A 13,808-nucleotide genomic window follows, 5' to 3' on the forward strand; every position below is an offset into this window, starting at 1 on the left:
ATTTGAGATGTGGTGGAAATGTTCAAGATTTTCAAAAGCAAAGCAAAATGACAATTACGGACATGACACTTTTGTTAATTAATTGTATTTTAAAAGACGTTAAGTCCCCAGGGCCAAAAGTGCCCATAGTATAAAAACACTCATAATCGATGTTCATTTTTGTTGTCCAGAATCTTTGTTCATTTGATCTTAAGCCTGATTTCTTACAAAGGTAATATCACACCTCTCCTCAACAAGTAACATGATCTCTAGTATCATTCATGTCCATAGCATAAATGATGCAAGTTTAAATGAGACACTGCAAGGGTTAATATTTAGGGTTTGTTTAAATCCCCAACCCTCGTATATGCAATAATATTTCTTGCCTTATCAAACACCACCAACAAAGTGCACCAATCTGACATTCCCCTTCCTCTTTCCAGGACAATTATAATTAAATGTCTACATCAAAGTGCTGATTCAGTGCCTACATGATTAGTCTTAAAATCCTCATTTTAGTCCCATTCCCACCAGCCCTGCTCCTTCCTGTTCTTCTACTCTCATCACTCTTTCATCTCTCACAGCATGAATCAGACTTGGCTCCTATCAGTCTCTTTTCTTTACATTATCAAGGGCCAGAGCTCATATAGCCAGCTGATTGTACATTTGAGCCTATTTAAGTCCATTTAACTCCATTTTGCAAGGGCCACAAAGACAGAGGGATGCACACATGTGGGTTCTTTGTTATAGCACTATCCCTTCCACAGCCACTTCCTGCCCATTTGTCTAAGCGTCTCAGTTTAATGTGAGTTAGGGATGGTTTGTGTTTGTTTTCTGTGGTTTCACAGCCCTGCAGACTTGCTGATGGGACAAAAAAGTAAAACATGCCACTAACTGTCAGCAGAATGCAAACTTACACCGTATCCACATACTCATGTATTTTTAACTCTCAAAACAGAGCTACACTTTCGTTATCTCATGATTGCAGTGCAAAAAATAAAAATAAAATAAAATAAAATGAAGAAAAAAAGAATCGATTCTTGCAATACATTTTGCGATGTGCATATATAATTCAACCGCTGTGCGCCTGTAATTTTTGGAAGAGTACGGAGTCATGCATTTTTCATACTCTTATTATTCTTCCAAAGCATTGACACTCACCTAACACAAGCATCTACTACAACTGCTCATCAGTTCTGTATCTATATTTACACTCAGTTTTAAAATAAAATAAAAATAAAGTCCAAAATATTTGAATACCTCTGCCACACGTAAAAATGTATGAAAGCTACTAGGCTATATTTTCTTTTAAAGAAATCAACACATGACACTCATTTTTTTGGGTGTGGATCTATTATTTTTTCAAAAATACTTACAAAAATGCAATTCATATCTGACTTTATCCTCCCCTTACAAAAAATAAGTATACTTCAAGTTCATTTGATTAAGTATATGTAAGTACAGTATACTTTATGTAGTAAGTATACTAATATCAATGTACTAGTAGTATACTTGTAAGTGTACTATTTCAGTACTACTTGGGACTATAAAAGTATTTTAAAGGGGTCATATAATGCCACTTTTACAAGATGTAAAATAAGTCTCTGAGGTCTCCAGAGTGTGTATGTGAAGTTTTAGCTCAAAATACCCCACAGATAATTTTTTATAGCATGTAAAATTTGTCACTTTTTGAGGGTGAGAAAAAATGCTCCTTTTGTGTGTGTCCCTTTAAATACAAATGAGCTGCTGCTCCTACGAAGAGGGCGGAGTTTCAAGAGCTCATGTTAGCTGCTCCTCACCTTACCTCATGCAGACTCACTGAAAATGTCAGAAACTCTTCAGCCTTTTATGTTCAAACCGGAGTCGGACAATGATGGAGAGACTCAAGAAATAGTGATAACATGTAGAATGCAACAGGATGTTTCTGAACGGTTAGTTGATGAATTTATGTAGCTGATGTGGAGTTAACTATCTTAAAGTCATTGATTAGCATATTCTGTCATGATAATCTATAAATCGCTCGTGTGTGAACTGTTGTAAGATCCTACAGAGCCAGAGAATATATGTGCATGAAGATAGAACAGGTATAGTTTAGTTTAATTACGGTTATTAACTTGTCATGTTGTCATCTTGCTTTTATGACATGCTATTGCATTTGTGTTACGTACTGTATTGCAATAACATGGCCTCACCCATTTGTTGCGTGTTCTCGGGGGCAGGGTTTATGTAAATTTTAGGGTTAGTGATGTCACCAACCCGGGAAGAAGCTCGTTGTAGTCATTTGTTGTAGTCCTTAAACAGAGAATTCTTTAAAAGAAAATATCTCCCTTAGGCCCCGTGTCCACCAAAGCGTTTTTTCCAGCGGCTAGCATACTTTTCCAATTGTTTTCAATGGAAGCGCCGCGTTTTTTAAACGCCAGGAGCGTAACGAGGCGCTGAACGTCTTTTTCACGCTCAAGCGCTGAGAGCTCGGCGTTTTTTACCGGTCGCCTCAAGTTGAAGAATGTTCAACTTTGAGTAAAACGCTGCGCTCATCACTGTCACTTTTTATTCAGCCATCCAATCAGAGTGGAGAAGGGGCGGGACAAATACAACACCGACCAACTGTCACAACATTCTTGCTGTACAATGACATCAACAAGCAAAGAACGAAACAAAATGGATGTGAAATTAATATTGCTGGTCTCCGAACATACATAGCAAGTACTCTACATTGCGTCAACATTTTAAGTCTGAAACAAATTACCTGCAAAATCAGTTATATATATATCAGTGCCACGGATATTCCGTATCATAGCAACAAAACGTCTCAACTGAAAAAAAACGTTGCGCAGCTGAAGCGCTCTCAAGCACTCACTTAGGCGTTTTAAGCAGAGGCGTTTTAAACACTTAGGCGTTTTAAGCAGAGCGTCTAGCGTTTTCAGCTGGCTAAAAACGCTTTGGTGGACACGGGGCCTTAGCATTGAACTTTGAGCGCCCTAACTTTGCAGACGTTGTTTATGCTCTAACAGCAACATTATACACTAACTAAAGTTAAAAAAGTGAAATCACAATGAACCACCCCTTTAAAATGAGTATACAACGAGTTTACAACTATTGTTTATACTGCAACTACAAGTGAATTTATAGTTATACTGATAGCTTACTTGTAGCACATTTTTTAGTTTATGAAAGTACAGTTTGAAGTATACTCTCAGTAAACTACTAGTTTAGTAGTTTTATACTGGAGTTGCCAGTCATTGCCAGCATTTTTGATCATTTTCACAAAATTTTCATGGTCCCAAGAATATTTTGTTGTATTAATATCTGAACATGCAATATATCAAAATAAAGAACATTTTTTGCTTAAAAAATACAAATACTTTAACGTAGGAAAGTTTGATTAAAATAAATCAACATTTTAAACAAAAAGCTGAGAAAATCATGATTTGTCAAAACCTAGATGGAGTAGATTGAGTCCATCAACACCTCCAAAGCTTGCACAGTCTTTACCTCTACCTGGGTCGACATTTCATTCGGTAACATTAGGCAGTTTTGATTTATATGCTGTTTAATGTTTGATGATCACGTTAGATTACATATGCATAAGCAATGCTTCTATCACTTGTTTCTGCTTTTTCTTCGGCTTTGTTTTGAAACAGAGATCATTTACTCTTTCAGAAGATGTGTAATAGCGCCCCCTACCGTATAACAGTGAAAACATGGATTGCCGGAAATTTCCGTCAATGGCGGGAAAAAGTAAATTCCTATGTACTCTACCAGTGGACTACACAAAAATTCACATTCTCAGAATTAGGAACATACCTGTTTTCTTTATAAATCAATATTTTCAAACAAATCTATTTGTACTTAATGCCAAAACATGTAAGTTTATAAGACAGTATGTAAAAAAGTATTTAATAGGCAACACAATCAAAATAGTAAGCACAACTACAAGCCAAGTATACTTAGAATACTTAATTATATGTATATATCAATCAAAAGATAACATAACTCATAACATAACTCCATTCAGGAACCTTGGAGTTGTGACTGATGATCAGTTAAACTTCACAGACCACATTGCTAGAACTGCCCGGTCCTGCAGATTTGCCTTATACAACATTAGGAAGATCAGGCCCTTCCCATCGGTGCATGCTACACAGCTCCTTGTCCAAGCTCTTGTTCTATCCTTATGGACCATTATAATGCTCTCTTGGCAGGCCTTCCAGCATGCAATGTCAAACCTCTGCAACTGATCCAGAATGCTGCAGCAAGAGTAGTCTTTAACGACCCGAAGAAAGCGCACGTCACACCTCTCTTCATAAACTTGCACTGGTTGCCAATTGCCGGTCACATCAAATTCAAGGCACTGATGTTTGCATACAGAACAACTACTGGCTCTGCACTCCTATTCCTAAACTCACTACTCACTACAGACTTCCAGATGCTTGAGATCTGCAAGTGAACGGCGCCTTGTGGTGTCATCCCAAAGAAGCACAAAATCAGGCCTTTACCTTGACTGTTCCATGCTGGTGGAATGACCTCAACCCGAGCTGCTGAATCTTTAGCCATTTTCAATTAACGGCTTTCAATGAACGGCTTTTTTTGTCAACACTTGACCCATTAATACTAACACTAACTATTCTATATATCTATTAAAAAAACTACCTTGCTACATTGTACTGTTCTAGACTAACTGGGAATAGTCAAAGCACTTACAGATGTGCTCATCTTACACTACATTTCTAATCAACTCAGCCAAGCAGAGGCCAACACATTTTACAGATGCTATGGAGTGTGTCAGTGACTGAATTCAATAAAGGCACTATAAGCAAATCTTAATGATCACATGAGCTGGTAAGATCAGCTCGGTGTGATGCTGTCATCTCCATAACTCATCTAATTGATCAACCTGCCTGTTCGCTTCATCCCACTCCACATTATCATATTTCTGCTGTGTTGGCGTCAGCTTTATAACATGTGTTCAGCTGGATCCATGTTACCCTGCCCTGATCTTACCCAAAGCCTCCTTTCAAATTCACAATAACACCTCGCATAAATGATCTTTAACTGTAACCGAGTAGAAGTAAAATTTTTCTTTACAGATCAACTGAATGGAAAATGGACTGCTGATCAGGAATGTGTGCATGTGGTTGTTTGTTTTTGCTGTTGTCATTGAAGCATCTAGACAATGTGTGTCTGTGGCACTTGTCCAAATAGTCTGTTCCGAGATTTGGCTCTCAGTGTAATTTGAAGAGGTTAGAATCGGAAGGAGTGCAGCCATTAGAAATTAAATCTTGCTAGTAACAATCTTATCATCAGAATGAGAGGAAAAATGTGTCCATTTTGCCTCACCATCATTTATAAAGATGGTATCAAGTGTGTTCCGTACAGCATTGCCTAATGGACAGGGTTATTATTCATTGTAGTTACCAATTTGCCAATCAGAAGATGCTTTTCATCTAAAGTAACTAACCAGATCAAATCAAACCAGACCAATTCAAAAGCACAGTTAAAGTAGTCATGGGTTATTTTGTGGTTGACCTGTGTTAAAGGGTTAGTTCACCCAAAAATGAAAATAATGTCATTAATTACTCACCCTCATGTCGTTCTACACCCATAAGACCTTCGTTCATCTTCGGAACACAAATTAAGATATTTTTGATGAAATCCGATGGCTCAGTGAGGCCTTTATTGCCAGCAATGTCACCGAACCTCTCAAGATCCAGAAAGGTACTCAAAACATATTTAAAACAGTTCATGTGAGTACAGTGTCGTTACAAGTCGTTATTTATTTATTTTATTTTTTTGGCGCACAAAAAGTATTCTTGTCACTTTATAATACTAAGGTTGAACCACTGTACTCACATGAACTGTTTTAAATATGTTTTGAGTACCTTTCTGGATCTTGAGAAGTTCGGTGACATTGCTGGCAATAGAGGCCTCACTGAGCCATCGGATTTCATCAAAAATATCTTAATTTGTGTTCCGAAGATGAACGATGGTCTTACGGGTGTAGAACGAAATGAGCATGAGTAATAAATGACAGAATTTTCATTTTTAGGTGAACTAACCCTTTAACAGTACAGATTTGCAACAAACATGAATGACACCTCAAACCATTGTTGAGGAGATTGTTGCTATTACTTTTTTTTTATGATTAGACCCACGATTTTCACCTGGCAGATCATAAAACATGCAAAACAACTACAACAACAACAAAAACCCAACATACAGAACATCTGAAGGCCCCGGTATACTCACAATGCTGAGAGCGATGTTTAAATAAATGTTAATATGTGCTGCATGCTTTCCTTTCAATAACAAAATGAACGCACAACAAAAAAGACAGCGGTGAGAAAACAGCAGTTATGAAAGCATCTGATCATAACAATGTGGATATTTGCACAAGCACTGCAATGCGGCACTCCGGTAAAGTTACGTCATGTTTATTTATATACCACTTTATACAATACATTGTTTAAAAGCAAGCAGATTTACAGTATTAAACAACAATGTAAGTATCTTTTTCAATTAGAATTACAACTTCATTTTCTACTGTAAAGCGGCTCACCTGTGTGTTTATGTTTTTACTCACGGATGTCCAACCCTCAGGGACAGAACAGAAGAAATAAACCTGAGAAGATTTCTACATAAATAAAAAGAAGGCGGAGCCTCAGAGCACACCTACCTATTATGTAATCACCACGGACCAATGGTAGTTCGAAGGTGTTTACCTGCCAGAGCGAACTTTTCCAGAAAGTTCACTTGCAAAACGTCACACCAATGATGTCACACCAGTTCGTTCTTCAATTTCGCTTGAAGTGTATCAGGGCCTTTAGTAAGTTTATAGCAACACCAGTTTTGCATGGCCAAGCACCACTCAAAATTTCTTCAAAAACTGTACAAATCTAATTAAATCTAAATAAATCTAAGCAAATAAATTGATAAAAAAAAACTCTAAAATCTGTTTAAAACTACTATTACCATACACCTGTGAGAGCATCAAATATTTAGGTACAATCTGTGACAGTAGCAAAGTATTTTTACTTCATTACTGTACTTCAGTGCATGTTTCAAGTATCTGTATCAGAATATTTTTATTTTCGGAAAATTTTACTTCACTACATTTCATAAAAACATACCTTTTTCCAATATTTCAAACTGAAGAACTCGACACCCTCTCTGAGACGTGACAGTGACGTAGAATTTGTTGAAAAGCTGATTCTATTTAATGAACTAGCTAAATCGTTTCGCAAATCACACTGAATGATTAATTTGTGAATTGGACTTGCAGCTGTTCTCAAGTCAACAACTCATAGAGTCAGCTGATTCAATGATCTGATCAGAGCGAATCTCCAGTTGACAATTCACTGAATTGTTCATGTCTGACTCAAAATTTGGCAAGAAGTGGGAGATCCTCGAAGCCTGAGATGGAGCAAAAAGTATAGTTACTAATGGCTGAATAATAGTATTGATTATTGTAAAGGAAAATCATATTTAGGTCATGACTGTCAATTATTTGTGAACTAAATTTGCCATAAAGGTTGAGCTGTCTATACCCATTGTAATATATGAAATGCTTGAATGAGGAAATTGTCCACCTTTGCATGTAACCAAGTGCAGCGTAGGCTACTTTAGTTAAAACTATAAATAATGTTAAAATAACACAAATTAATGCCAATTCATCTTCCCCGCATAACCCCTTTACATCTTTAAATGATATAAAACTATTGTTTACATTGCATTCCTCTTAACATTTTGCCAATGTGACATCTGTTTTCATATCTATACTATTTGTCACCACACATTTTGTTTTTCTTCTGTTTTAAAAACTTTATTTATTGTATTTTGTTATTTTTACTTGTTTGCACACTTTAATTATCAATAGTGCATGTTTTGGTAATAAAATAAAATGCTTGCTTATTTGCAGATCAATATTCATGTCTTCATCCATTAGCTTCCTTCTAGGATGAAGTATCTCAAGATACGTGCAATGGCCATAAGAAAAAAATACATGTTTTCCTTTTTTTTTAAAGGAAAAACTAACTTTAATTAACCAGTGTTCTGTCGCTTGCACCTGATTAATGTGTCTTTCTATTCGAGTGAACTTTTGTTCTTATTTTCAGCCGTGTTATCGCACAACTCCGCCACCACTCCATCAATCTTTAATCTCTCAGGACAGTAGAGCAGCAACACAATCTCTAGACAGATTTGCTGTGAAAAAACAAGATAAGCATTCAAAGTAGAGAAGGCAGAACTTCCTGCCCAAAACTGAAACAAAAAGGCACGACCGACAGAGAAACAACGATAAAGCAAAGTTTGTGTTTCGTGACATTTTCTGGCCCCATTAGCCAGTCTGTGTAAAACAGACTGCAGTTTCTAAGATAAGAGCCTCAGCGCTTCGAAACAACATACCCGCGATTAAACCACAGGAGAGTGACGGGAGCTGTGTTACCACACATACACACACAGGCTCCACGTAAATGAAGGATGTGGTCCCTGCACACTGGGCAGTAAATGTTACCGTCTGAAAGAATGGGGTCTAGGGATGGTCACGACAGTTGACCTGCCATCTAGTGACTAATTGATAAGTGAGGTCGATCAACTGAGATCTGTTCTGTTTTTGTGCCCATGCTTTAATTAGCATGCTGACAGTGTGCTGGACTTTAGCTCTTTTTTTTTTTTTTTTTTTTGCTATCAATCCCCCTAAAAATAGGTGATTATGTGATCATGAAACTCTTCAGTTTCTCTTCAGTTTGTGCTTCATATCCGAAATCACAAAATGAAATGCAACCAAATATGAAACCCTTACTGATGTTCAACATTACCAACACTAGATGTACATGCCAAAATTTGTAAGACACTACCAACACTAGATGTACATACCAAAATTTGTAAGACATTGTGTCAAGTTAAACATTTTAAAGCACTTTGTCCTCAATTTTGACCTGTCAATTTATCGACAAGTATTTATGCTCACCAAGGCTGCATTTATTGGATCAAAAATACAGTAGAAACTCTAATATTGTCAATTATTACAATTTACAGTACCTTGTATTTTAATATATTTTAAAATGTAATTTATTCCTGTGATGTTAAAGCTGAATTTTCAGCAGCCATTACTCAAATTTTCAGTGTCACATGATCCTTCAGAAATCATTCTAAAAAGCAGATTTTCTGCTCAAGAACATTTCTTATTATTATCAATGTTGAAAACCCTGCGCGAACAGGGTGCACGAGGGTATGGAAATACATATGTTGACAGGCAGGTAGGACATCCTATCGTATCCCTCGGACCAAAGGGATATGATTGGGTGAACATTTTATGGTCCTACACCTTCCACAGACAATATAAATACATATAAATACATTTAGACCACTTAAATTAGTGATTGCTATCAGGAAGTGAAGAGATTTTCAACCAGCATAAAAAAAAAAAAATGTTTTTGAAGCAAATCACCTACCCTGCCTTTTAACGAGTTTGTTTGCCCATATAATCTTTAGGGTATTAGGTTAGCTAATTTGGCTTGCTGTCCACTGAGGAGGGGCTCGATGAAGCAGCTTCAGCTCGAGCTCTCATATACCCCTCACAGTGAATAAATATAGGATATGATTACATAGGGCAAGGTACCTGAGATGAAGGTGGAGTTTGGGGAGGTGGAGGGATGCTGGAACAGCTGAGACTGAAGAGAGGTAAACAGCTGCTTATATATTCTGGCTGTTGATTGGAAGATTAGATGGGCTCGCTCCTCCCTAAATTATGTTTAGGAACTTCACTAATTACACTGGGCTTTTTTAAAGGGATAGTTCACCCAAAAAATTAAAATGTTGCCGATTAGTTGACTAGTATTTCAGATAACCCACTGACTACTCGGTTTTGAAATATAGTCTTGCACATCTCTAATGAGGAGTGATGAGTAAATAGTTTAGAATCAATAGAAGTTCAATTTTCTTGCAACTATTTAAATGAAATGGTTAAGTTCACCATATTAAATTATGCACAGAGATTACTATATTATTTCGAGACAATGTTTTAGGGTTCACAGTGCAGTCCAAATACACCGCTTGCAATAATCTACAAACCCATTACACATAAACACAGACAACTGAGCATCTGGTGAGAGAGAAAGAGATTCAGAGAGAGAACGAGTGAAACAGCAGGTGAAAATGAGGGTTGCAGAAGTGCAGCTCTCAGAAACAGCTCTCTCACCAAAGAGATTCACACAATCTGCCACAGAGAGAAAAAGAGACACACGCAGACACAGATAGAGTGGTGCACTCCTCTCACAGAAGTACAACACTCTCTCTTAGACCAAAACCCCATTTCTGCAGCGTTACCACAACCACAACTGTGGGATGAGGGAGGAAGATGAATAGCCTTCCAAAATAGGAACAAAAACATCTTAAAGGGACAGTTTACCTAAAAATGAACTTTCACTCATTGTTTACTCGCCCTCATGTCATTACAACCTGTAGAATGCCTAAGAAGAAATTCTGGAAAATGTGCTGGTCTCCATGCAATTACAATGGATGGGAACTGAAGCTTTCAAGCTTTAAAACTGACGTAAAATTATCATACAAGTCGTTTTTATAATATTCCAAGTCAACTGAAGTCATATGACAGCTTTATGTGAGGAACACACTGAAAATCTTCTGTTTACAGTCAGTAAATTGAATATGTGAACCGTGTTATTCCGATTCATGAATGAATCATTCAGACAGTTTTGTGAACTGGATCAAATGATACACTAAAAAGAACTCAAAAGAACAATTTTTCAGAAACTGGGCATCTCTACTTTTCTCAAATACTGACTTATATTTTGGGCTGTTACTCAATGGTATGACTACAAAAATGTCTCCTTTTGTGTTTCATGGAAGAATGAAAACTGGTTCAGAACAACATGAGGGCGAGTAAATGATGATAGAATTTCTCAATTTCAATTTCTGGATAAACTAAGAAGAGTGGATAAACTAAGAATGTCTCTCAACCCGTACGTCTATTCTGATGAGGTCAGACAGCAGAGAAAATGCAATGCGAAATGCAAACAACCACATAATTGTGCATAGTTAACGAAGCAAAATAAACTGGCTTATCAACTTTTAAGTGGGAAGACAAAGTGCTTTCCATGTTTTTGTTGTTGTTGTTGTTGTTGTTGAAATTAAAGGCAAAGTGTCCAATCAAACTCTGTTATTTTAGCACAAATTCATCTATAAGCTAGCCAAATTAGACGCCAACATTGACGGGATGTACGGCATACCATTTTTGCACCACAAAAATTAAGTTTTGGATTCAACTGTTGGGTCACAACTTGATGTAAAATGAAAAGTCCTGAAGCAAAACCAGTTGAGAACCGTTGACTTAAGATACAAGGAGCATTGTGGTCCAATTCAAGACAGAAAAATACAAAAAGAGTAGTAGGTGGATAAATAACAGAGTCTTACCAGTCCAGAGGCAAAAAACACAGTGAGCAGAGCCACACATGCTCCCATGACGATGAGCAGCAGGAACACGATGAGTGGATGCTGCTGGGTCATACGGTAGTAGGACTCGTACACCCAGTCTGGAGACTTCAGCCCCCCGGATGACACCATGTCCTCCGGACCCTCCAGCAGGTAGACTGTCTGTTGGAACATGGGGTCCGGCTGGACCCCGGCGCTCACCCCCGAGCCTTCGTCTTCGTCCTCTTCCTCCTGCTGCTGCCGTTCTGGCTCGTCTTCTTCTGTAAGAGTGCTCAGCTGCGGCGGGTGGGACAGATGTGTCCCGCGCCAGGGCAGGAGAGAGAGTGCTGCCGCACGCAGCATTCTCCAGCCAACATGATGAACTGAGCAGCGGAGAGCGACTGAGGCACGCACGAGAGAGCGTGTGAGAGGAGGAGGAGAGAGAGAGAGAACGATATGGAGAGAGAGAGAGAGAGCACGGGAGAACACCAGTGTTTGTTTGACAGCAAGGCAGAGCGCAACTCTCAGAAGTGTGTGTTGGAGAGAGGAAGAGAAAGTCTTCAAAAGAATGTGGAGGGAAGTGAAAAGGAAAAGGGAGGAGAGAGGAAAGGGAGTGGTGTGTTAGACGGAGATCCAGCAGGCGCAGTAATGTCTGCTATGCAACGTGTGTCAGGTTCAGTGATATGAGGTTATCAGTGTTGACTGATTAGACACCCAGAGGAAAATGTGTTGCTTAGATGTTGTTCTGATTTTATGAACATAAAATTACTTGGTCTTGGAAAAATTTGATGAAAAATGTTTTACTTTATACTGATATCTCTGACTTGGTAATCTTGGCGAATCTGAGCACCGTTCGAGACAAGATCAATGCAGTCTTTTTCACAGAAGTAAAATCTTCTAAAGCAACAGCCTTAAGACACAGTCTCCATTTGCACTCTAGTAATCTCATTGCAGTCTAGGAGAAACAAATGAGGTATTAAAGAAATCTCATTTTCATTTCCTATGGGGAGAGACTTACAATAAGAACAATAAAAACATTAATGAATTAAAAAACAAAGACGGCAGACTGCTTCAGAGGAAAGGAGAGGAAATAGGAAGCACAATAAAACATTTCCTTATAGCTACTGTCACCAAGAAGGACAGGATCCAAGATCTTGTTGGTCCTGGAATAGTCTTACGTAGTCAGACCTTCAGACTGACGGCAGAAGGTCTGGACTCTATTGCAGCTTTCGTTGGCCAAGGACGGTCCAAACGCCGTCTGACAGACATGTAAAGCAACCAATCACAAAAAAAAACCATTGTTTTGTTCTGCATCATGTTTAGGGGAGTGAAAATGTAAAGTCGATGTCCCTACAATAACAGACCGGCGTGCAGCTAATAATAAATTATTCATTCAAGAACGTTGAGCAAGTTTACTGCAACAATGGAGCCGAAAACTTCACATACTGAAAATCCAGCATTTAGTTGATCCTGGTAAGCGCTCATTGTCACAGTTCTTCCACAAGGGGGTTTGGCATCACGGCATCTGCTTCCAGGCAGACCGTTAAAGAACGCGACACACACGTCTCCTGGAAATCCTGTAGAATTCCACCAATCAGATGACGACTTCAAAACTCCTGAAGTGTGCCAACGGTCCGTGGGTGTGACGTCTGAGGCTGAGACTAGTCCTGGAATAACATTCCTATCAAGGTTTAGGTTTACAGTTAAGCTGTCTTTGCTCACCCTGCCACACAGCCTATAATTTCCTTCTGATTTTAAGGGTAGCTAATGGTTAGGGATTAGGGATAAGGTCAGGACTTGACAGGACTATTATTCTGGAAGATCCAGGAAAACATTGTGGTTAAAATCACTGTCACCAGCTGTTTCTCTTTTACCTGCGATTCTCTCAGAAGATCCTTTTTAAGTACTAAGTAATTGTGCTGTATTCCAGAAGGTCTTTTGAAGCTGCAGGAGGTGACTGTGATTACACTCTTGAGAGGTAATTAGACAATAAGTTGTCTGCTTCAGTTGAGTCAGCAGCCGTGCTGGTCAAGAGCTCTGTGAAAAGAGAACCTCCCAATTCTTCATGCCATCTTTAAGTCGATGCCGCACTTGCTAAAGACAGATCGTTCAAATAACGTGAACATGATTGAAACGTCTTTCATCTCATTAATGAAAAATAGTAATTATAGCTGCCCACCAACACTGTTACAAGAGACACTTGAGGTGAGAGTGCACTTGTGGGGGGAAAAAATCACAGCAAACAATGATTACGCATTCAACTGGAGGGAATAATTCAGAATTGAATTAATACAGGACTATATTCCATGAATTCATTTTTTCCCCAAAATAAAAAATAGGGGGATATAAGGGTAACAGATCAGAGAGAACTCAGATTTGTTCTTGTGGGCCTGAAGCACTGAACT

General features: G+C 38.3%; 1 protein-coding gene across 2 annotated transcripts in view; it reads right to left on the reverse strand.

The window, feature by feature from the left end:
* The window catches only part of adcy2b (adenylate cyclase 2b (brain)), a 77,112-nt gene extending 65,165 nt beyond the window's left edge, over positions 1 to 11,947 (reverse strand). For both annotated transcript variants that reach the window (XM_051871680.1, XM_051871679.1), the window contains exon 1: positions 11,407 to 11,947. In XM_051871680.1, coding sequence (XP_051727640.1) covers positions 11,407 to 11,766 — 360 coding nt within the window. In that variant the 5' untranslated portion in view covers positions 11,767 to 11,947. The remainder of the gene's footprint in view (positions 1 to 11,406) is intronic.
* Between the last annotated feature and the right edge of the window lie 1,861 nt (positions 11,948 to 13,808).

This window comes from Ctenopharyngodon idella, chromosome 19, assembly GCF_019924925.1.
Source record: "Ctenopharyngodon idella isolate HZGC_01 chromosome 19, HZGC01, whole genome shotgun sequence".
Taxonomy (NCBI): domain Eukaryota; kingdom Metazoa; phylum Chordata; class Actinopteri; order Cypriniformes; family Xenocyprididae; genus Ctenopharyngodon; species Ctenopharyngodon idella.